At 33.4% G+C, this 24,471-nt stretch overlaps 1 protein-coding gene across 5 annotated transcripts; it reads left to right on the top strand.

Moving 5' to 3' along the window:
• The first annotated feature begins 901 nt into the window (after positions 1–901).
• On the top strand, positions 902–24,471 carry LOC115455818 (protein gooseberry-neuro). Of its 5 annotated transcripts, none has more exons than XM_037437341.1 (6): positions 903–1,169; positions 12,551–12,723; positions 14,070–14,210; positions 14,915–15,023; positions 21,123–21,319; positions 23,520–24,471. In XM_037437341.1, exons 1-6 carry the CDS (start codon positions 1,097–1,099, stop codon positions 24,252–24,254), a joined length of 1,428 nt encoding a protein of 475 aa, XP_037293238.1. In that variant the 5' UTR covers positions 903–1,096; the 3' UTR covers positions 24,255–24,471. The 5 variants fall into 5 exon arrangements, with proteins under 5 accessions (XP_037293239.1, XP_037293238.1, XP_030040418.2 ...); XM_030184556.2 differs by lacking the exon at positions 903–1,169 and adding an exon at positions 10,827–11,363; XM_030184557.2 differs by lacking the exon at positions 903–1,169 and adding an exon at positions 10,830–11,359.

The following is a 24,471-nucleotide window of genomic DNA, read 5'->3' as shown; positions in this document are numbered from 1 at the left end:
ATCGTTATAAGATATCAGAGGTAAGTATGTAATAAAATATTGCGCTAAATGCCTATGTTTTTCCTTAAAGATCAACACGTTTATGTCTTCTTTGGCTATATAGGGTTCATGGGTGGTGAAGACCTCTTAAAATTGTATGTTAGTACGAACACGCGACTTGCCTTCTGCAATTGTTATAACGTCGAAAGCGTTTATTTTGATGCATCTATTTAAATAAATTAAAGGACATTATAAAAATATTTTTTTAAAAATGAGTGCAGAATAGCACGCGGTTTTTGAAAGAAGCTGTAAGATTTCCAAAGTGAAGTGTAAGTATTAAGAATATTGTCGAACTTGCGTAGATTTATAGAGCGTATCGGGTTAGATGAAACAGGGCTTGATCGATCGACTGGCTTTATTCAACATCTTTGACATTTCCAATTAGCTTCCTAAGCAAACGTGTACAAATGAGATGCAGTATAATTACAATAAATTGCCGACAACATATATAAAGGAGCTATATCGACTAATATAGTATTCATACATAGATGGTGAAACGACACAGACACGGATGTCAACAATATTAACTTTACAACATATAGTTCAAAGATTAAGATCAAATCATCAATCTCTGTCGATTTTGCATTTCAACGACATAAGCTAACTAAACAAAGATCATTTTCTATAACGATTATATTATGCTGGCGTGTCTGTAAATTCAGTATATACATTCACACCCTTTAAACGAACCCTTGACGTCCACATACACGATGATTTACTATTATTACCAGTAAATAAAAAGTAGTAGGGGAGCAAAGAGGTGGAGCGAAATGTTTTTGTAAGCCACTAGTAGGGTCCGAAAATGTGACTCTAGCAGCGATGTAATTGATTCACTTATGTCCGACGCACGTGAATATCATCCGAGCGGAGTTGCAGTTTCCTTTAACTAGTAACATAGCAATGCGGTTCTCGAAGTTTGTCAAGTAGTGCAGTGATACCGCGGAATGTGGTTATTCAGACCTATGTCGTGTGACTAAAGTTAAAGTGATAGTCTATTACATTCCACGTACGCGACGCTGTCGACGGAATATCACTGGGAACTAATTAAAAACATAAAATGGATTACAGCACAGGAACTACGTCTTCGATGAACAATATGAGACCAATTTTCGGCGCGTACGCTTTTCAAGGTGAGTCTCCATTATAGTCCGTAGACACGAAAGGATACAGAAAGATGAGAAAAAATACTCGATATGGTTAATTACAATGTTCCCAGGTACCAATAAAACAAGCAATAATACGTCGGTATCAAAGACCCGAAATCAATATCGACTATTGCCTAAACAATAAAAAATTGGGCACAGCGCATTACATTTATTTTCCATGAACGGTTCCGTAAAAAAATATTATAACATTCCAATAGCAAAATGGGAAGGTTTTTTGTGAATTGATGTCTCTTTCGATATAACTATAACGAATTTGGATACCTAAAGAGGAAAGTATATCCTAATATCATTTGGTTATGGTGTTTGCGAAAATTTGAACGATTAACTCATTCATTATAAATTAATTCACCCGCAAATTATTAATAAGAAATTAAGCAGCACTAATTTGAATGTATAATTTTATACGAAACCCTAATAAAATCACAACACCGCAGACTCAGTCATATTCCTATTACCTATTAACGCGGTACTCAAAAAAACGAAGATACCTTTCAAAGTGCCGCTTATTAACCTCTCATCGACTCCGACCGTAAAATGTAAACTCGATAAAGCCACCAATTAAAACTAAATATGAGAATCTCGACAATCAAAGCTCGAGCCGCTACATCTGACACCGAAAAACATTTCTCCAAAAAATAAATCGCGTTTTTTGTACAGAACGCAAGGTCGCAAACGCAGCATGATTTTCGCCTTTCGACAACCGCGATTACCGGCCGGTCGCCGGCAGCATGTTCCGCCAGAGAACGCAATTCCCGACCTTACGCCCTGGACTTACATGGAAATTAACAAACTCAATTGATAAAACATGTTTTGTTGAAACGTATAAGACGGGGTAGGTGGTGATAATAACAATGCTTTATGAAAAGGTTTAGCCAGCTAATTTGTTTTTTCTCGGCTACTGTCGATCTCGGTAGCGCTGCAACCTTTTTTTGTTGGAGGAGATCAATCAGTCAAAATAACAGTGTGATACCGCCTTTGATGCGATCCGGCCGGCCTGTTTTAATCTCGACTGATACATGATTAGATCACCGATGATGCAGCAAAGCCGAGTAACCGATATGAAATTGGACGTATTCGACGCTTTCGTCGACGTAGATTAACTGATGGAATCTGTTTTAATACTAAACCAATCTATTGTTAATAAATTTCATTTCATATCAAACAGTTTGAAATAAAATATTATCCTGGATTGATTAAGTTGTTACTTATTTGTAATACGAACTAGAACATCAGTTACAATTTTACAATATAACTATAGTAACGCTTGTCGTCTCCGCATTATATTCCGGTAAATACCGCAATAAACTACACCTAGAACCTCTCTAATACGTTTTATACCTCACATTTACATAGCAAACAAAACAAGCAGTTAACCTTTACGAACTCATTTGTATTTGCATCGGCTCAAGATGTAAATCAGTTTAAAAACATATGACGGCAATGGCTTGATAATGACATACGATTTACGAGGCGAGTCCGTCAAAACTGTATCAAAGTATGTATGTGCCATCCGCCATCATTTTTTGCGTCAAGATCTGATAAAATTCGCGCTGATGTGTCGTGTTGAGGACAATGAGAAATGAAGTTACGAACGAGCGCTCGTTTTAAACAACTTTTTACACGATCTTCCTCGATTGTTGGCGGTGTAAAGAAATTCGCTTTGAAATTTATTGATGTGATTAATTTAATGATGAAACATAAAACTTTGAAAAGTGAAGTTTGCTAGCATAAATTACAAGCCCCGAAAATTATCCATTAAAAAGTACAATCTCAACGTCTGAGCGGTTAGAGCCAAATTATGAAAACATAAACGTCATTAAAACCATATTTTTGCGTCGCCTTTTTACCCGCAACAATCAAAGCAATAAAAACTAAATCACATCTTACACCACCCATTAAACAAAGATGTTCATTAAATCGAGCATAATGAGAATAATAACGAAACAAGAGCAAAACTATACGAAGTGATTGTGATTCGAAATTAAATCGGGAGCTGGTCTCATCACTGAGCGTACGTCCATTGAGAAACTCACAATGGTAATCAAGGGGAAGAAATGCAGAAGCATGTATGATTAATTGTCTACATGCACTGACGTTTCTGTTTCGTTTAAAATGACTGGAAAAGGCCAGTTGCATTCGTAAAGATAAAATAACCCTTAATATTTGTATTTATTTATAAAGTGTTGAATAGTACGCCGAAACTTTAATTAGAAAGGACTTCAAAATCTCAATTAATGTTAAATTTGGTTAGCGGTTACAATAATTTGATGGCACAATTGGAAGTTTGCCCCAATTTGTTTCAAAGGACTTTTGATGAACGTCCTTTTATTTTCCATCACATTAATTATCTCAGCTCCTTGCAAATAAAATTGATCTAGTGCCCCTGTTCCCAATCCTAAAAAAAAGAAGTATTAACTCCGTAAAATACTTTATAATCCAAAACGAGAAACATAAATATTTTAGTATAATTTTAAAATTTTCAAGATGTCATTCACGCTTTCCTATCGTTAAATTGTACTTGAAAACTGTCTGAAGGTTATATTTGTGACACGAAAATGTATCTGTCAACTGAGTTTCATGTTTTTTACCTAACCTATAAGCCATTTAAACCTTTAAACATTTCACGGGTCAAAACATTCAATAAGATTCCAATGTTGTCACCCGATGGCAAACTGTTACAGCGTAAATCAAATATCGCTTTTAGAATGCGTGGAATTTTTCTCATCACGTCCTATTGTATGGCGTTTGTGGTGGAGCTCTCTCGTCAACGGCTGTCAGCAAGAATGCAGATAATGGGTGAAAAAGTATAAAATTCCTATCGAGCCACGCCGCCTGCACGCCACCACTGATTGAGTTATAAGCTATAATGGCAATTCTATCTCGTTTTTGCACTGTTTTTCAGTTGAATGCCATATGGTGTACTCATATTTAATATACATTAGGCGAAGTGCGTCGATGTTGGATTTCAGCTTTCTTGCGCTCCGCATATGTGACGGAATGCGTGTCTTGTTTATTTTGATTTGTCACCTTTGATATATGGATCCTTTTTGTTATTATCTGTAGTACTTTATTATGGATGTCGGGTGGACGTGATTACATTGGTGTTATGCGAATATTGTGTTAAGAATAGAGCTAATGTATGTAATAGTGGGCAGGTTTTGTCAACGTCTTTATGAGTTTTTGTGCTGTGATTAATAAACCTTTACATAAGTCTTATAGGATATTGTGAGAATATGTTGTGTACTGTATTAATAATAAATTGTTGATTTGGAAAAACAAACATACAATTAACATTATACTAATTGATACAGTGCAATATAACAAATTATTTTGAAGTGTTTGCTTGAACACTGGTGCCCAAAGCAATATTAAACTCGTGTTATGAGAACCATGATTCTTACATGCAGCATTATCGATGTTACATTAGATGCATCTGAACTTATTTTTAAAGTTAAACTGAAGACATTTGTTTACATCTTATATAAAACAAACTTATATAATAAGGTATTTGAATGAGTTAATAAATTATTTTTATGAAACAATCACATTAGAAGCACCAAAAGGAAATGGGCGCTTACACGTAAACTTCATTATAACATTTAATCGAGATCTAATTTTAATGTTCATGCTCATACAACAAATGTCTGATGTCCACGTAATAAAAAACTATATCAAAGTCGAGACATTCCGTCGCCAGAAATGACCGAAACTCGAAAGTAGAACCATGTGCGCTTTATTACCGAGTATTAAGGTTGTAATTCGCTCGTCGATAAAGAAATTCGTTAAGTTCAATGGCAGGTAGGCGAAGTGAACACAAAGCCGGGTAGCTGCTTATAATCGAGCCTGCCTCCGCTTGATAGTTAATTAAAGAAGTGAATAAAGCTCAGCACTGCAAGTCACCTGCAATCTTCCACTTTGTATGAGATGCTATTTGAGCGGTTCGAACTTCCAAGTTGTAATCAAGATTGCGCATTCACTGATACAATTGCATTGCAAATATAATTTACATGAAACCTCGGTATACAACATGAATCAATTTTAATAAGCAAATAAATATTTTAATTTGGAATCGCATTACACGGTGCTATTATATTTATAACATGATTTCAAATTTATAACATAGAAATGAATAAATGTTTTCTATACAAAGTTTTCTCGAATGTTCTCCACATAATTAAGTATGTTTCAACTCCGCGCCAGATCGACTGGCGATGCAGTTCTACTGACGTTGTCAAGATGAATCTATGTGGACGGATGTTACAGTCTGAATAATGCTCTACTTGAAACTAAGGCGAGTGATGGAAGATAGAACGAAGCTGCATCGTAGTTGACTAATCCAATTGTAAGTTAGGATAGTATTTTAACTGATCAGGTCTTCGTCATTACATTCATAAGCCTGTTGTTATTGACTCTAGTGTACTCAAGATTTTTTAGTAGGAGAAAAATATTCATAAGAATGACATTTAAATCTGAAGTTTTCCACTATCCTTGTGATATTTTAAAAATAAAAGCCACATTGGATAAGCAAACAGGTAATATTTGTGGCAATAAAACTCTTATCAGTAAAGTTATCGCTGCGCAACGGAGCGCATTTTGCACGCTTCTAATGAACGCCTTATGAAACAGGCAATTTATCACATGCACCCTTATCACTGAATATACTGATAAATTTTATATGAGAAGAAACTTAAATAAACAATAGCCATTATGAACATCTACCTATTTCTCGTGCACTGATTGTGCAAACTGAAGCTGGGCAACCATATTTTATCCCTCACATGTTTCATTTTGTGCCAATACGTGAACATTTACCTATTTCTCGTGCACTGATTGTACAAACTGAAGCTTGGCAGTCATTTTTTTATCCTTAAAATGTTTCACTTTGAGCCAGTACGTAGCGTATGTTGTAACGTTTCGTATCTCATTAACAATTCCAACAGCATGTTTTAAAAGCGGCGCGAGTGTCGGCGGCTTGTATCTCCACTCCGACCATGAATAAATCAATGAAAACAAATACTATTTGGCTACCAGTATTCCCAAAAACTTTTTTCAATGATGCATGATCTTCTATTGTTTCAGCTCCAGTTTTGTTCACGTACTCACATATGTTAATTTATTCATGGTTAAATAATGGGTAGAGCATATTTTCCAGCCAAGATCCGAAGCGGTATACATATAGATAGGACGGAGGCGTAATTTGGTAGACACCGAAACTAATTTATTTAACAAAGGACGGACCGACCGATAGAACACTTTTTATGCGTATACAAACATATTATTACACCCACGTACCTATAGACACTCGGCTTGAGTATCTACCTACTGTATAACTGCTATAATTACAAATTTATCTTCACGCGGCTCTACAACGTAGCTTTAACATTCATTTGACGATGTTTAATTGATTAATTTAGATTGCGATCGCTGTCAAATAAAGAGATAAGAGCTTGGATAAGAGACAATCATTTTACATGGATAATAGAAGGTCCGTCCCGTCACCATTGAGGCTGCAAAACCTTCGTTACTTGGAGAGTCAAAATTAAACTAATGCAAAAAAAACTTTAAGTACTTTTTAATAGTGTTACGTTTTGTTCAAGATATGAAGACAAATTTATTAATATTATGTGCAGTAGCTATGGATATTGTAAACTAAACTTCGTTTGTGTGGAGACCACTGTATTTGTCGCCAGACAGCAGCGCTACAGGCAATTTCTTCCTTGAAAGTAAAAGTCAGTCGCTGTTAGTTTTGCCCAAATTATCACGTTTCCGATATGTTAACTCTTAAGGATTTTATTTTTGCTATTACTTTACATTGTATGGGAAAATTGGTTGTGAGTAAACGAATTGACAGACTATTTTTACATGATATACTTGTTTTGTTTGTAGACTACAAAATATTGGTGTGCAATTAAAAAAGAGTTTACAAGACGTGGTTAATGATCTATTTTTACGCAATATTGACAACGCCGCGTAGCCCTTTGTAGTATCATAATTTATTCGAAACTTTAATATTAAATATGTCGACACGATTTACTTGCAACTCACTATACGGTGAAAAGTGGGTGCACAGTTTAAGTCTAAACTTAACTCTTCAGGACCTACAGCACGAATTTATGGCAAGTACCTAAAAATGTTTTCATTCAGAGAAGAATCATAAAATGAATTAACATACTTTACAGATTTGTTTTTCTAAAAGGTCTTCTACCATCGATGTTACAATCTCATATCATACCTTAGTCCATAGAATGAACAATCTTATAAATACTATAAAACAGAAGTTTAAGGTTAAATTGTTGGTTCGTTTAGTTTTTAGATTGCATTCAGCATGGTAGAAAATATTAGTTTCAGACAATGTTTTCATCAAAAAAATCACTTACATATGGGAATATGCAAACCATGGTAACATATTACTCTATTGTAGGAAAGAAAATCCAATATCTTTAATATTGGTCGGTTTAAATAAACATATATATGAGAAAAAAAAGATTATAGGATTCGTAGACCTTTCTTCTGAGAAGTCAAACCAAGCAATCAAATATTTTGCGACCGGAAATTAGAAATTCCTAATACACAATAACCAACCCAGAAAATATATCGCAAAATGGAAATACACGTAAATTAATATCGAGAAACTATGACAATATGAGTTAGGATTGTATTATCTACTTATATTTCAAACTTCATTTCGTTAATAAATATATTCATTAAACTTTTTTAAATCAATTTTTAAGATAAAATACACCTTAATAATATATATACAATAGCTTTATTCAGATTTCAGTGATGAATTTAATGAATAACAGTGTTTGAGCTTGATCAGATAACACATCAAACGCAAAATTAATTAATTTAAAAAAATCTTCATTTTTAATAAGAGAATATGATACTTTATGTAAATTACGCCTATCTAACTTCAAATGCGAATTTTGTCTCTTCTGATCCTACTAGAGGATTAGAAACAGGCATAATATGTGTAGCTCTATTGCTAAAATGTTTAAAGTCTTAAATCGTTTGACAATTTCACTTAATCAAGTGATTTATGTTATCCCAAGTGCTACTGACCTTTCCCTCGGGACTTTCGACTCTATTGTTTTTTAACCTACAATGCCGAAAAAACTAACAGTAATTAAACTGAATGAAAAAATGCTAAGGAAATGAATCGGGAATGATGGAATGAGATCGGTAACGAGCCCGCGTCGCTCCAGTAACCATACTGGCATTGGCTTCCGGTCTGGCCACTCACTGGAAACCAACTGGTGATGCCACACCTGCTGAGATCTGAGAACCATTTTCCTAGAATATTATCCGATTTAAAATTGGAGTTAGTTCGAAATTTGAACATTTAAATTGAATATTCCAATAACCATTTTCAATTTTGTTTATGTTTGAATAGTGATAAGAAAATGTTCGAAGATTTGCAATAAAATATTTCCATTAGCGTCGCTTTACAATATCAAAAAATTCAATACGATCAAGTAAAAAAGTAAAACGGAATCGTACAGCGAAGCAACAGGAGTTTACAGAATAATGCCGATAATTCAATAACTTATTTTTTTACATTACACAATTGGAAATTGCCATTTAAATGTAAAAGAGAAGCACGATTTGGATTTAGATATCTAATAAAACTACCCAGGACATCTAGGAAAGAATGCAAGACTAAAAAAATAAAAACCTTCAACACTTCTTTTTCTACCGCATCCCAAAAAGAGGCAACAAAAAAATTCGGCGCTAAAAAGAATAACGCTGTGAGTCTATTACTCGTATAGCATGTCATCGACGGTTCATTAAAATGCGATGACTTAACACAAACACCATAGTGGACTTCATTGATAGCCACTGACGTAGGTTTGAGTGCATAAAAACACAACTCCGTTGTCAAGCAATCATTAACTTTATCTCTAATGGAATAAGGCCACTAATTTTCTTCAGACCAAGAATTCACTGGTTCGTTTTGGAATGAAAGATCCGGCCACAATAGCATTTCATTCCGTGGAATCCATTGATAAGTCCAATGCTACCAGTGTTACAAGAAGTTGATCTCACGAACGACGGAGCCATTGCTTCCTAATACCAATACGCTTTGAAAGACAAAAAAACAAATTTGATTAAAAAATGTACGATTACAGATAATAAGATGGTTAAGCATTATAATGTCAAGTACATTGACTCTCATGAAAAAACAGGTCATTGAATTTTCCCACAATATTCTGTAAAAAGAAATAGACGTTTTAGCAAACTCGCCGAAGTAGAACTGCAAAAAAAGTCTGATAATTTTTTGAGCGATGATTTTTTTGTCGATTAAAAAAAGAAAGCTAGATAAATGTATTTACTTTCCAAAACCGTGAGAAACAGATCACCACTGAACTTTCAGCAGGTACAACCAGATGATCTAAGGGGAAAAAACAGTAACCGTAATGAAACAGTTACAAATTATTGTGCCGTGGAAATTACAAATTCAATGCAAAATTGAATGCTTTGAAGCCACATTGTGAGGCCGATTCTGTTTGGAATAAATTAATTATGGCAATTTAAGTCGATTTTCCATCGTCAGTCGCAGCCGACACCGTTCAAATTACGATTTTGTACTTGGACTGCTCGTTATTGTTTAGCTTACAGTTATAGCTAATATTTGACTGCCAATTCCGACATAAATTTTACAATTCTGGCCATCTATTAATTTTCATTAAACTTCGTTCATAAATTCAAGTAGCTACTTCCAGACTAATTGTTTGTTTTGATTAAAGTACTCAAACTGTTGTTATGTTATGTTATTTGATGCCTATTTATTTATCACGAATTTGAAGATTTTTTTCTTTTATTTATAAGAAATAGACGAAGCCACACAGACCATTATTTTCCTCCTTTAATGTTTTTGTAATACAACTTTGCCGCCTAAAAAAATAAGTAATATTTTACCTTGTTACTGATGAAATATTTAAAAATTAAACTATAGTATTCTAATCCATGTCTAAAAAAACAATAAAAAATAGAGGAAGTTTGTCCACACAGACCATTATTTTCCTCCTTTCATTTTTTTGTAATACAATTTGACGCCTGAAAGTAAGTGATATTATACCTTTTTACTGATGAAATATTTTAAAATTAAACGCTAGTATTCTAATCCATGTCTAAAAAATGAAGTACTCTGTACAAGATGTTTCTACATACACACCACAACTATATTAGAAAAGGACAAAGATATTTCTGTCGTTGCGCGTCGCCGAGTGGGCAGAACGCGGTCCCCTCCAAGCGCGCGGGCGCCTCTTTTGGTTGAGCTATAGGGTGGCAAAGATTCTCAACAAATTGTATTTAGAAAATACGGTATTGTTACTAAGTATTTGACACTCATTGTTATTTTTCAAAAATGGTGATTTGTTGCAAAATATATTCATGTATAATTTTTTCTAAAATTGATTTATTCAACGTGCAAAAGCTGTAATCTTGTATTATTTTAAACTATTATGTTTATTGTGTTCTTTCTAAAATATGTCCATAAAGATTGAAATTCAACCTGCAATGTGATTTTATAAACGTGTACATCAAACATCATGGTGGTACTAAGATCTCACACTTGCAAGTGGGAGTGTTTAACGCAGCGACCCACACAGACGCGAACGAGCCTCCTCCGCGCGCACGCACACAACAACAGCCCGCCCTGTCTTTACGAACACACCGGCACTCTCAGTTCACTAAACAACCTCTTCTACTGCACTCACGCGCACCAAAAAAAGATAACGCGATCTATCGATCTTTTTTCAAATCCAAAAAACTACGCCGACTGATAGGCATTTATAGTTGGCTAGACAAGACGTCTACAGCCGAACGCGTCTTCGAAAACTATACATTTCCAGCTATATATGGCAGCGTCAATAATTAAACATGTCATTTTAATTATGTAAATACGAACGGGTGATAATCAATTTAAATTATGTGTTTCGATCTCGTTTAATTTAATGTAAACATATATTTGTCACTTGTGACGTCGCGTTGTTCACGCTAGTGTTTGGCGCTATGGTTTTCTGTTGAAGCTAGTTGTGCCACCGATGTTTGGACTCGGGCCTGTGCGTTTATATTGTGATCGCCGTTAATGGAATCCTTACACTGACTCTCATACCATTATGGAACGCCACCAAAATGGTATGGATGTGTGGGTAGGTAAGGGAATATATTTTTAATTCCTATTTTACTATTAATCAAGTCTCTAACATCATCAATATTACTAACACTTTTTGCTGTACCAATCATTTTTTTGATCAATATTTTACTTTAAAAAAGTATAAATGCACGATAATGTTAATAGTACTATAACAAATTATTGATTTTTATATTTTGTAATAGATGAACCTTATGGTAATGCGCTTAAGAGTGTTGAAAACTGACATTCGTATATTTAAAGAAAACAAATAAGCGATGCGTGAATATAGCGTTGAGATCAATCAACCCCCTTTAGATCACTTAAGTTTACATTTGAAATGCACGCAAACCGATATGTACTTAATACACTTTAAAGATGCAATTTGCTTGAAAGGTTTTTACTTGATAGACATGAAAAGTAGATTTTATATCTTATAATATATTTATATAAGAGTTATAATCGGTATGGTCAAAATGTATTTGAAAATAATATAAAAATACACATGTATAAGAGATGAATGTATCATACGTACTATTCGCATTCTTTTCTGTTTAAACAAATTAGGAAATACATTCTTGTTAGATTATCGAGCGCGTCTAACTCTTATTGGAATTCAGAAACGTCTTGGTCTTATAAGATAAAAGTCTTCTATAACGCATGTAATTAAGTCTATAAAACTTTGTATAATACTATTAATATTTGCCTTAACTCTTGTTAGAATTTAGAGATGTACTATATCAGATATTGAATGTTTCAGATTACTCATTGTAACAAATACATTTACAATTGAGTATTAAATTCTTACTTTTATAAAAAATACTATCAAATCTTTAAAATAAAAATATCTTGAATCATTTAAAAAATTAGAACTAAATGAAACACTGTTACAAAAACTACTCTCTCATTTAATTTACTTTCTTAGTTACCATAAATTTATTAAAAGTACATAATAAAAACTTTTTATAAGAGAACATGATTAATAATAGTGTATTTATTTACTTTCCGTTATTTTTAATTCAAAATTATAAGACTAATTTGCTTTTTATTCTCAATATTATTCCGAAGTTTAGAATCATACCCGGTAAATGACTATCAACTCATTCCTATCGATAAAACCGTATAAAACAGATGGAATATTGCCTACTCCTGAGAAGGAAAAGAGACATGATGTTATGTTAAATATATTATAACTTCTTTATTTCATCAGGTCAGGGCCGGGTGAATCAGTTGGGCGGTCTTTTCATCAACGGACGGCCTCTGCCAAATCACATCAGACTGAAAATCGTCGAAATGGCGGCAGCAGGCGTCAGGCCTTGCGTCATCTCTCGCCAACTAAGGGTCTCTCATGGCTGCGTCTCCAAGATACTCAATAGATATCAGGTAAGACTGTCTAATATTAAGGTTATTAGAATGTAAATTCAGTTGCAACGTACAATTTGAGTACAGTCGAGTTTTAGTAAGATTAGAATAATTTGCAACTTCGCCAATTGTATTAGTGAAAACATTTTTCATATTGTTGATTTTTGATTATAAATTAAATATGTTTTTCTATGAATATGATACATGAAAAATACTAAAAATGTGAATCACTAATGGCAAATCTTTTATAAAATAACGCAACTCATTACGGATATTGTTTGTAATCAAAATAAAATGTGCAAAAAAGCTATTTTTAATTATACATATAAAAACGAATATTTATTGTCAGCAAAATATCCGTTTAAAAATCGAAACACAAACGAAAATAATTCCAATCGCCATTCGAATTTCAAAATGGGTATAAGGACAATAAAGTCTAACAACCAGTATCTAATGGTGTAGTGCGAAGCCCACGCAGCACGGCTGGTCGATCAGTAAACAATTGCCATTGATCCCCGGCCAACGGACCCTGAAGGCCCGTTTCACCCATACTACATGTAATAATGGCGATTGTTTCGCCCAGGAAACGTTTCTCCACGCTTTGCCTGTGTAGGACACTCCGCAACAACCTAGAGTTGTGAATTAACTACTCTAGTGGGAATAGTCGCAAATTATATTTATTAAATATCTATTATTTATATTATTATCCCTTTTGGTCGACTTACGAATTTAATAAAAGTAATTTAATTTTTTCTGTGAATAATTCATATAATTTTATACTGTAAATAAAATTAGTAAATTAAAAATCTTTCTATATATAAACCGAAAAAATGCTACAAAATAAAATTACACAAAAAATAAATAGATATCCCATTTAATATATTTTCAATTACAATGAATGAATTTAATTGACTAATTTTGAATAACGTGCTGTAAAATCAATCTGAATATTGACGGTTCTAAAAAAGTAATCATTTCCATCTAATTTTCTTTATCCAATATTGTAGAAAGTACATTCTAAATTAACATGTATCTGATGAATTGTATATATTTTTATCTGTGAAATAAACTAATATTCCCAATTTCAATGTTAAATAATTCTATAAAAAGTCTACTTTGTTGGACATAATTGAAATAATTAACACAGTTTCCGTAGCCTATACAGTAAAAGGAAAAAAGAAAATTCACAGTCGTAAAAACCGCTGTGAAAATTAAAGTATTTTTTTTTTTGCCTATTCCGCTTCGGTCGGATTTAGTAGTACTGTAATTACATTTAACCCTGTCAATAGAGGCCGTGTCCAGCAATGGGCCACGACATGTAAAAGGCTGATATTATTATTTTATTTGCACAAAAAACTTTTATATAGGAGACTGGATCGATCCGTCCGGGTGTAATCGGTGGCTCGAAGCCAAGAGTCGCGACTCCAGAAGTAGAAGCGAGGATCGAAGAGCTCAAACGTCAAAATCCTGGTATATTCTCTTGGGAAATACGCGAGAAATTGATTAAGGTATCTTATTCTGTTTTTAATATTTTTCTATGTAAATACATTTAAATTTTAATGTAAATTATATTAAACAGTTGAATTGTTATTTTGTTAAAATGTTTTCATTAAAAAAAATTATAAACACTCTATGTGATTACGACTTTTAAAACATACAGTTTATTAAACATGTTAGATCTCTTAATATCCCTAAATTCCTACTTATGTAGATTGATATTTTACTAATAATTTTATTTCTTACACGCCACGGTCACTCGTCCATTTCTTTTTTATAGTATAATAATATATTTTTAGCTTCTTAGCGCATACTATACCCTGATTGAGATTGTCCTGATTGACAGACATTAAAGATTAAACCCTTAAATATCATTATGTATTTCATCTGTTACCTTGTTTGCATACCAAGATTTTTTAGGGGTTCCATACCTCAATAAGGAGGACCTTTTCCTATAAAAGGGAAAGATCACGTTGTTGTCCATCTGTCCGTCTGTATATCTATTTGTCAAGACCCATTTTGCACAGGGTTCGCGTAGAGGTATGAAGTTAAAATATATATGAAATAATCTAGTCTACGGTCTGTTTTTGTTGTGAAAAAAATAATATAAAAAATAGCAAGAACAGGAAATAACCTAAAAAATAAACATTACTGCACCTCTCGATTCATACACAACCTATCCAGTTATGTTAGAGATGATTTTATGTTATTTCAGGAAGGCGTATCAGACCCGCCCAGTATATCTTCCATTTCAAGGCTCCTGCGCGGCGGCGCTCGGGATGCTGACGGCAAGAAAGACTACAGCATTGATGGTATTCTTGGAGGTGAGCATTGTCAAAATGAAATTCATACTCACTACATATATATCGATGACCATTGACGTATAACTCACTACAGTATCCTGAGAAATTATCGACTCCCGAAGCCATATTATCGACTGTTTAATGGTCACATTTTTATGTATAATTTGTAAAGCTCTTTTAAGTTGTTACAATTCAAACTTACGATATAATATCTTTAAAATGGTAGTATGTAAACTTATACGTTAAAATTAACCTTAAATCCTTACTAGAGTGAACAAATCTATTCAATAAATCATTTATACAAATGCAATTATAATATTATTGATCAGTTATAATATAATACTAGTAATTATATAATACTAGAAAACATTGTACACGCGTTTTTTGTAAAAATCGTTCGGTATTATTTCTAGACATTTTATAAATGTAAACAATTACACAACACAATTACATTTTACACAATCACACCTTTATCCCCGAAGGGTAAGAAAGAGGTGCTAACAGAGCACTCACTTTTCCCCAGGTCCGTCCTATGATGTGATAGGGGGCGAGGCTATCGCCATATCGTAGACAAATTACAGAGTCCGAGCTGATACTAAAAAACCCTATATCACTTTACCGACCCGGGATTCGAACTCGGGGCTTCAGAGGGGTAGTCATTCCGCGCTAGTAATACTACGACATCCAGGCAGTTTATTAAGCAACTTGATTCAGAATTTATAAGTGCATTTGCATATTTTCGACTTATTTTTTCTAAACTTATATGAGGTAAAATGAATTGCTTATGAACACGTCTGTTTGTCTATCTCCGAATTCTGAAGCTTAGGATATAATATACTAAGATCAAGCAGTTCATACCGCTTAACAACATAAGGCCATTCAAACTTCGTGTTACCGATTACATACTAAGGCAAATCAATCGTTAATTACTATTTCAAACGCTGTAAAACACTGTATAACACATTAACATAACTATTTTTCGCAAATTTAAAGGCTAAAATATATTACAAAACAATGGCAAAAATAATCTTAATAAACGATCTTTATAAATAGGAAATAAGGTTTCACGAAATTGACATTGGGGATAAAAAAATATTTTGCGTTAATTAAAAATATTATAAAATGGCGTCGTGTTAGGGTCAAATAACTTTGTAAAATATTTTTTCTATTCCATTTCTTTCATTACAGGAAGCGAGTCTTCACTAAAATCTCTTTAAAAGAGATGAAATTTAATTATATTATGTCTATACAAAAAAATAGCCGCTTTCAACAAATTGGCAACAATTTTTTTAAAAGATTTTTGCGACATGAAACAATATTTTACCTGATATATCTTAAAAGCAATGCTTGCTTATTTCTAATTTACGAAAATATTTTAGGATTTTTACAAAAACTGATATACGATTTTTTTTAATATATATAAAATAGTAGAATAGGTTTAAGTCATGTTCATGACTGCACCTGCTAGTATTTATTTATCCAAAATCTATTAAAGCTGGGGCAAATATAAGTAAAAACAATAATGCAACAGTTAATAATTATAAACTGAACCTTATAACATACAGTTTTGATAATAATTTCATTGTAAAGTTTTAACAAGAAGATTACTTAAGTCTAAACACAACAAGAACATTCTCGCACATTAATCATGGCAGTCAAAAATAACTGATCAGTATTTATTTGTCAAATAATTTCCAAAATCAAATAAGAACTACCAAATATTAAAACGGGTAAAAACAAATATTTCTACACATAATAATATAGATAAATCGAAAAAGCCTACTTCCGTCAAAAAGTACCGTCTTGACTGTCCATCAAACCCCCAATATCGCAATGTTATGCCGCACCCCGTCAAAGCTTTCTCACGAGCTTAAAAAATCAATTTCCGCACACAAATCTTACCGCGTCATTGTTGCCATTTGAAATATTGAAGTTTCGCGTCAAACGGCGGCGCTCTTTGCCACTAGGTATAAAGTGACCGACAAAGACCGCCGCGATCACCTACGGAGACTACGATAGTGCTGAAAACATGAACAATGTACGTAACATGTTTTGGTTGTTGTCATTGTTGTCAGAGTTAATTGTGTTTTGTACCTGTTGACTATACTTCGACTTTAGTTATGCTTCGTTGACTCGCAGTGTTGCACTTTTTGCTTTTAAAGGATTCGTTCGATTTTTAAATGCTGATCTTAATTGAATTCAGTTATTGTCGCGTACGTTTAATGTATGTTAATTAAATAAAGTCATTTCTTTCTTTCGTTCGTTAATGCAATAACGCGATGCACTGGAAAATAAGATCTTCAATGTACGATATAAGTACCTATTGTAATAACTAATAAGTTATTTAACTTTCTTCATCAAATTCATTTAATTATAAGATACTCAAACATATGTATTTCATTCGTTTAAAATACATTCAATCTAAATTTATTAGATTAATTATTTAAATTTCTCTAATTTATATTTGACAACAAAACATTTAGGCCCAAACATTTAAGACAAACAAAACTCAACTAAATAGTAAATACGATAAATTTCAAAACGTTTATTCCACTACAAAAGCAGTAACGACATAAATCGAGCAATTTACTTTCACAGTGGCGTAGGGGCAAAACAAAGGTGGCGATAAAATCTCTTGCATTTGTTTAATAACATCGCTCGTTAGTCTACAATCGACTTATGTCACGAGCTTCGCCAGGTGATTACACGAAGACGAAGCAATCACTACATCACATGCCTACGTGATCGTACTAGTAACTTATTTTTCACATATACTTACAATCACGCCTTTTCAGGTAGTGGTGTAGTCTTAATTTCCGCAGCTTTTTTATTGGTGGCACAAAAATACCTCGCTGCACCTTATGGTAAGTGCAGAGATGGCCAAATACATATTGACCACCAAGAGATAAACATCCCCAGACGGTCGATTAAATAATGCCGGCCAACTTAATTTCTTTTTCACTCTTGAAGAACCACTAGGGAGGGAACACATATGCTGGCTAACTGTTTCACAGCTCGATAGTGGAACAGAAATATACGTTACTGAACCTTTTGGTAACAGCCGCGATAGAAAGACCAGTTGTAGTTTCAGCTATGTGTCAAGGCCCATACAATACATTAAAACGTTTTATTCATAATATTAAATATTTATTGTTTTGTTTAGAATATACAACTAACAGAAAAAAAAACAATTTATCGCACTGGTCTTAGCTAAGACAATTATTATAAAAAGTAAAGGTAGAACTATAATCAATGACAATAAAAATGTGTTTAGTTAAACCACTAAAACTGCGAGCTACAATAGCTCTTTCTGAGATAAATTAAAATCTATTACTATTTACTGGAATAATTCTAGACACTGGATTGGTACTGTAAAGAAAACCCTATACTATTTGAATATAATGTTACAGCAAGATATATATTATTGTGCGCACTACAAATACGCCTACAAGGCAATCTTATTTCTCAACATTTTTTCTATTACACTTTATTGTACATCAAAGGTGAAGTACAAACATAAAATAGGAATAATAATAAAATTAAGATAATAGTACAATTGGCGGTCTTTTAGCAATACGCGATATCTTCTAAAGAACTAGTAAATGAAATGAAATATTTTCTAATATATAAACAACATTTCTTAATTAGAAATGAATGCTGGTGATTTTACTAAACTTTTAATCTAATTAGATTATAGAAATTCCAATTGGTACCAATGGACTGTTCGGGATCAAAAATGTCATACGATTTCTGTTTTAGAATAGTAGAAAATAAACTTTCACTTGCCCTAATATAATTTTTAAATCTAATCAAATTTCTAATTGGACGGAATTTGATTTTCATGTTTTTTTATGTATGCGGAAATAATAATACCAGAATTTGCAAACGAAATTATAAAAACCTATTTTTACAATGAAATAATTTTCATACTGATCATCTATAAACATATTCGTTTGATAACATTCTCTCATTATTACTTTTATGTACTACTTTAACTACATGAAATGTTTCCCATTTATCATAAGTCAACCAGCTCGATCTAATTCATGACACAAGATGTAGGGACGTTTATTGCTTTAAATTGTGTTCAACGCAATCATTATTGTATAACAGCCCTCCCTGGAAGACGCGTGACTTTCCGGAAGTGCATCGAGCCGACAAAGAGGGGGCGGGGTCAATATTGAATAGACTCTAACAAGCCACAAGCTCGAATTCCAATTCATTTAGTGGACACTGTGTGAGAGTATTGTGATCAGTGTTAGTAGTTAGTAATTGTAGAGAGGTATTGGTCTATATTCATTATTGTAAATATGAAAGCCAATGCCTATTACGTTTTTATTGTTAAACAAACTAAACTAAGTTTGATGAAGTTTGCTACAATAAGCTTGAACTTCAAGTAACGACTTTTTAAATTAAAAATAGTCTCATAGCTAGCGGTGCTATATATTTTTAATAACATTTACGACAGTTACATAACATAAAATTTTGCCTCGAACAGTTAGCGAACCCTTGTCAGCATAAAATACATTTCAATAAATCACGATTAAATATTTAATTACGCGAAATAAAAAGTATAGTGTGAAGCGGGCAAACACCCACAAAAGTCGAACGTGCTAATCCAGCCATCTGTTAACATCGAAACAAACCGCTGAAACAAAGGCCCGCCCGACAGTTTTAATGAACCCAGATTATGAAGGTGTTAAACAGCCGCCGCCGCTCTTTCAACTTCCAAATTATGACTTTTGAGCGGGGCCGGCGGTCTTCATGGGGTCACATTTCGGCAATCGGCAAAGTATTCTCGCCCTCTCCCACGTGCGTCGGTCGCGTAAACCTCTCGCCTTTCTTCAGCACATAAAACCCTCATAGTTTTGGTTTAATGCCTTGCTGTAAAGCGGAAATTATTGAAAGCAACTTTATGGCGACGCAGTAAAGTTTAGTATCGCGTTTGGAGGTTTTATATTTTTTCGGTTTGTATTTAGGCTCGTACGTTGCGATCAGGTCTGGGAACAAAAAAGACTAAATAAATCTGTCTCTGTCTCTCGGACCAGCCGGAGAATTTGAGCAATGTAAATCATTTTATTACAATATGTTGTTTTTTATTTGGTGTCGCACGCTGCCTTTGTGGTTCTTGAGGTTTTTTAATAATCCTTCTTGCTTTACAAAGCTCCTTTATTTCCGTTAGATGGATTTCCTTTGTAAAATATGATACGCGAACGCATTGATAACTTTAATAAGATTTCTTTTACTTAATTATAAATCGAAAATGTTAAGCTATAAATACCTTAAACCTACAAATTAATATAGTTCAATATTACCATTATTTTATTTTCATATACATTGTGTTTCATACAGAATTTGCAATTAAATCTATGTTAATATATACCTAAGTTATTCTTTCCAAATACCCCCAAACACACGCCTTTCATCGCTCAAACTACCTTCCATACACATGTAAATACCTTACTTTCAAATCTAAACGCGACAACAAAAATTACACTTTCGTTTTACATGTCATAAATCCAGATCGCGACACCAAATATTGAATGGTGCTAAAATGTCACCCGAACGGCAAAGACGCCGACAAAGATGCCGGCTCGCTGGGTGTTCCTTATTCCGCGCTACATTGAGCCCCTATTTTTTCATCTCATTCAATTTTGACTTCTTTCAAAAGGCTATTAATATAAGCCGCATTTTTTAAAATCAGTTTTAAGCCCAAAGCCCCGTATTGTTGTGGCCGTTTTTTAATATGTTTCCGTAGGATACCGCTACCGATTTATAAATGAGGTTCGGCCCGCGATCCCAACGGCTCTCGATTTGGCCGAATTATAACGTGATGTGGGTTTTCACAAAAAACACTTAATAAATAACACGTGTTCAGAAAAAATATATGAAGACAAATTACTGCTATATCTCGTCGAATAAACGTTGGAAGCGACATTAATGCCTTAGGCTAGATTATAATTAAATTATGATATAAAAAGTGCAATTTCTTAATTAAAAAACCAATGACATCTAAGTACTGTATTAATTGTAAACTGTTTTAAACAAACCAGACTAAAACAATCAACGTTAATACTGGCTATTGACCACTTATTAAATTTAAAAATATTTTATTTCCAGGTCGCGGTTCCGATTCATCGGACATAGATTCCGAGCCAGGGCTGACACTGAAGAGGAAGCAGCGCAGATCCCGGACCACGTTCACAGGCGAGCAGTTAGATGCTTTGGAACGCGCTTTTCATAGAACTCAGTACCCTGATGTCTACACCAGAGAGGAGTTAGCGCTGCAAACAGGCCTCACCGAAGCGAGAATACAAGTATGTTTATTAATGGCAGAGTAAAACGTAACATCATACATTCTATTTATTAGTGGCGAAAGGTGATTTTTTTCTGAAGAGAACTCAACATACCATAATATAGGTACTAATATCCATAAATGCGGTTTGCAAATCGTTGTAATGATAATTAGATTTTACATAAATTAGGAAATAGAAGCCTACAGGAATCGGATTATATGGACGCTCCGCCACTATTATTATTTTGCATTACATTAAATGACCTCGCTTCTTCCAAAAAAGATTTATTTATTTACATATCAACACACAGACATTACAGGTTACAGTCAATTCGACTGGCGAAACTATAATAACTTACAACTATATTCCATAACTATTTATGAAAATAAATTATCTAACAAAAAATTAAATTAAAGCTAAGCATAACAAATTACATGCAAGATAATTGAACGAGTAGCTGGAACACCAATATACGAGATCATACGCGGTTTTTTGACGTAATAGAGGAATCGCTCATATAGATATAAGCTGATCCAAGAAAAAGTCACATATATTATCCTTAAAAAAATACATTTTAATTGGTCTACCCTGGACTCGAATTCAAAACCTTATGATTCTGAGTACGAGTACACTGCGAAATATTTATAAATACCAATGAGACGATAATACAATAGCGTAGTTTATTATTTAAAGTAGAAATACTATTTGTAATATCAATTTTAAAGCAAATGACAATGTCTCATATTTTGTAAAATGTTAATAATGTGTGACGGTAAAAATGCAAGTAACCTATTTATTTTATCCATCAGTATATTTACTGGTAAACTTACTTTATTCATTCGTATTTGGTTGAGTCTTATAAGAACTTAATAATAAAGTTTTATATAAAAAAATAGTGCAAACAATACGGTTTATATGGTGCAATACCTATAAAAATTATATTCATGTTCTTTTATAAACTAATAAAAAAAATCTAATTCACACACAATTCGATTGAGATCATGTGAGCCGAAATTTAAAGTACGCGGCTTCGTAATATATTGTATAGGTGGCAATAACCATAGTGTGATTAAAGAATCAGAAAACTAAAACCAAAATATATTTCTAATTCACGAAATCAACACACTGGCTTAGGTTGGGTTGACACTTGACAGAGTGCACTTATCTGGACTTTGTTTTAATCTCTTTACATTATGGTTTATAGCCTTAATATTTTACTAAGAATTCCACTTATTTCAATAAGATTCACAGTAGCCGGTTCCAACAGGACGACATAATTGTGTCGACTACCGTGGGGTAATCATCTTTCGTCAGTCAATATTCTATTGGAACCCACTCTACTTATCAACAGGCACAGTGGGGTCACTTTGCCATAAACGTTAAAAAAAAAAATAAGTTCCCCGCTAGCGTCATTATGAGTGGTCACAGTTTCAACCTAATTTAAACTCACATTATTCAATACGTGTAGAAATTTAGCCAAATTAACATACATGACAATAATATATAAGACGGTTGACTGCAATTTATCTACCTACCTACCTAGTAATAGTAGGTAGATAGGTAGTATAGTAATATGACTTTAGTCCCATTCAAACAAATACACAGTTTTATTTAGATATCTAAATCAGGCTTCTACGCTATTCAATTTATATTATGAATAATGTAATATATAAAAGTCGGTATTCAAAAATTTCCTATTAACGATATAATATTACAAAGTTTTGTTTACGGTTCGAAATAAATTTTCCAGGATAAAAATTGCCATTATGTATCCAGTTCGTTCGAAATCCTTTCAGACAACAATCTTAACATCGAAATATCTTTAGAAATATTCTTATTTTTAATATTAGTAGTACTTAGAACAACTTATTAAAAAAAACCTCTGAGTAAATGAGTTCTCACAGTTCTTCATCATTATATCTGTACTAGCTTTGCTCGCGGCTTAGCCCGCGTGAAGGAGTTTTCTGGGATACATTTTTTTTCGAATTAATTGATATGTATCGTTATTATATGACCAAATTACATAAAATCATTTTAGATTGTAGCCTATGTGTTATTCTGATGTACATATAACCAATATTACTGTAAAGTTTCATCCAAATCCGTTCAGTAGTTTTTTCGTGACAGAGGAATACATACATATGTTTGTATGTTTATATACATATGTACATACATCCATCCTCAAGCAAGTAGAATCTAATATAAAATTATTGTGTTGCAGGTATGGTTTTCAAACCGAAGAGCTCGCCTACGGAAACATACGGGATCCAACAGCGCGCCTAGCATAGCCGGCTACTCCCCAATACCGATGCCTCAGATACCCTGCCCCTACCCCGGAGGCGAAATACCGTCACTGCCTCAACATCATCCGCAACACCCGGATGCATGGCATCACCAGAAATATGCCAATTACAACCAACTCATGGCGCAATCGCAGCATCTAAATCAAGCATTTCAAAATGCAGCTTTTCCTAGCACATCTGGATCTACCTTCGGTCATTTAGTAACGGGCACCAATGGACCGCCGCACAGTCAAATCCTAGATGCCGGAGTTCCGCGAAACGATTATGCACGCTACTCTAGCAACGATGTTTACAATAAACCTATAAATTATTTGCCCAAAGATACTGAAGAAGAGAAAGTGCCTAATGACGAAATCATCGAACCAAGGGAAGATAATTTTCCAAAACCAGCTGGAGATGATTATGACAAAACGTTACCAAATAGTGATTCTGATTACCCTAAAGTTCCTGCAGACTACTCCAAAGTTTCTGTTGATCCATCAGTAACTTCTAATTGGAGTCCTTCACATAACTCGTTAAACATGAGTTTGGCTGGATTATCTAGTGAATATAAATATATGAACGATCCTTACACCTTCCCTAATATAGCCGATCCACTGAATCAACACAGTTATCCAAATCCTCCTAACGCTGCCAACAAGTACTGGCTTTGACATTTTCTTAGCATAATTATAATAAGCAATTATTGTTTTAGCGAATACAAACTGTTATTTTTATTTATATTTTAATATTCATAGTTGTTATAATTAGAATCAATTGTGAGAAATTAAGTACCTCTTATAATACATTCCAGTACGATACCTATAACAACCAAATTTTGTAAAAAGTAATTTAGAAAATTATTGCAAAAAATATATTAGTATTAATAGA

This window comes from Manduca sexta, chromosome 10 (assembly GCF_014839805.1).
Source record: "Manduca sexta isolate Smith_Timp_Sample1 chromosome 10, JHU_Msex_v1.0, whole genome shotgun sequence".
In the NCBI taxonomy this organism is placed as follows: Eukaryota; Metazoa; Arthropoda; class Insecta; order Lepidoptera; family Sphingidae; genus Manduca; species Manduca sexta.
This window is presented reverse-complemented; position numbering and strand designations above follow the sequence as displayed.

Coding starts and splice junctions, on each gene's coding strand:
- LOC115455818 (XM_037437341.1), top strand. CDS start 1,097: ATGGATTACAGCACAGGAACTACGTCTTCGATGAACAATATGAGACCA. Junction 12,724..14,069: donor AGATACTCAATAGATATCAG/GTAAGACTGTCT, acceptor ACTTTTATATAG/GAGACTGGATCGATCCGTCC. Junction 14,211..14,914: donor TACGCGAGAAATTGATTAAG/GTATCTTATTCT, acceptor ATGTTATTTCAG/GAAGGCGTATCAGACCCGCC.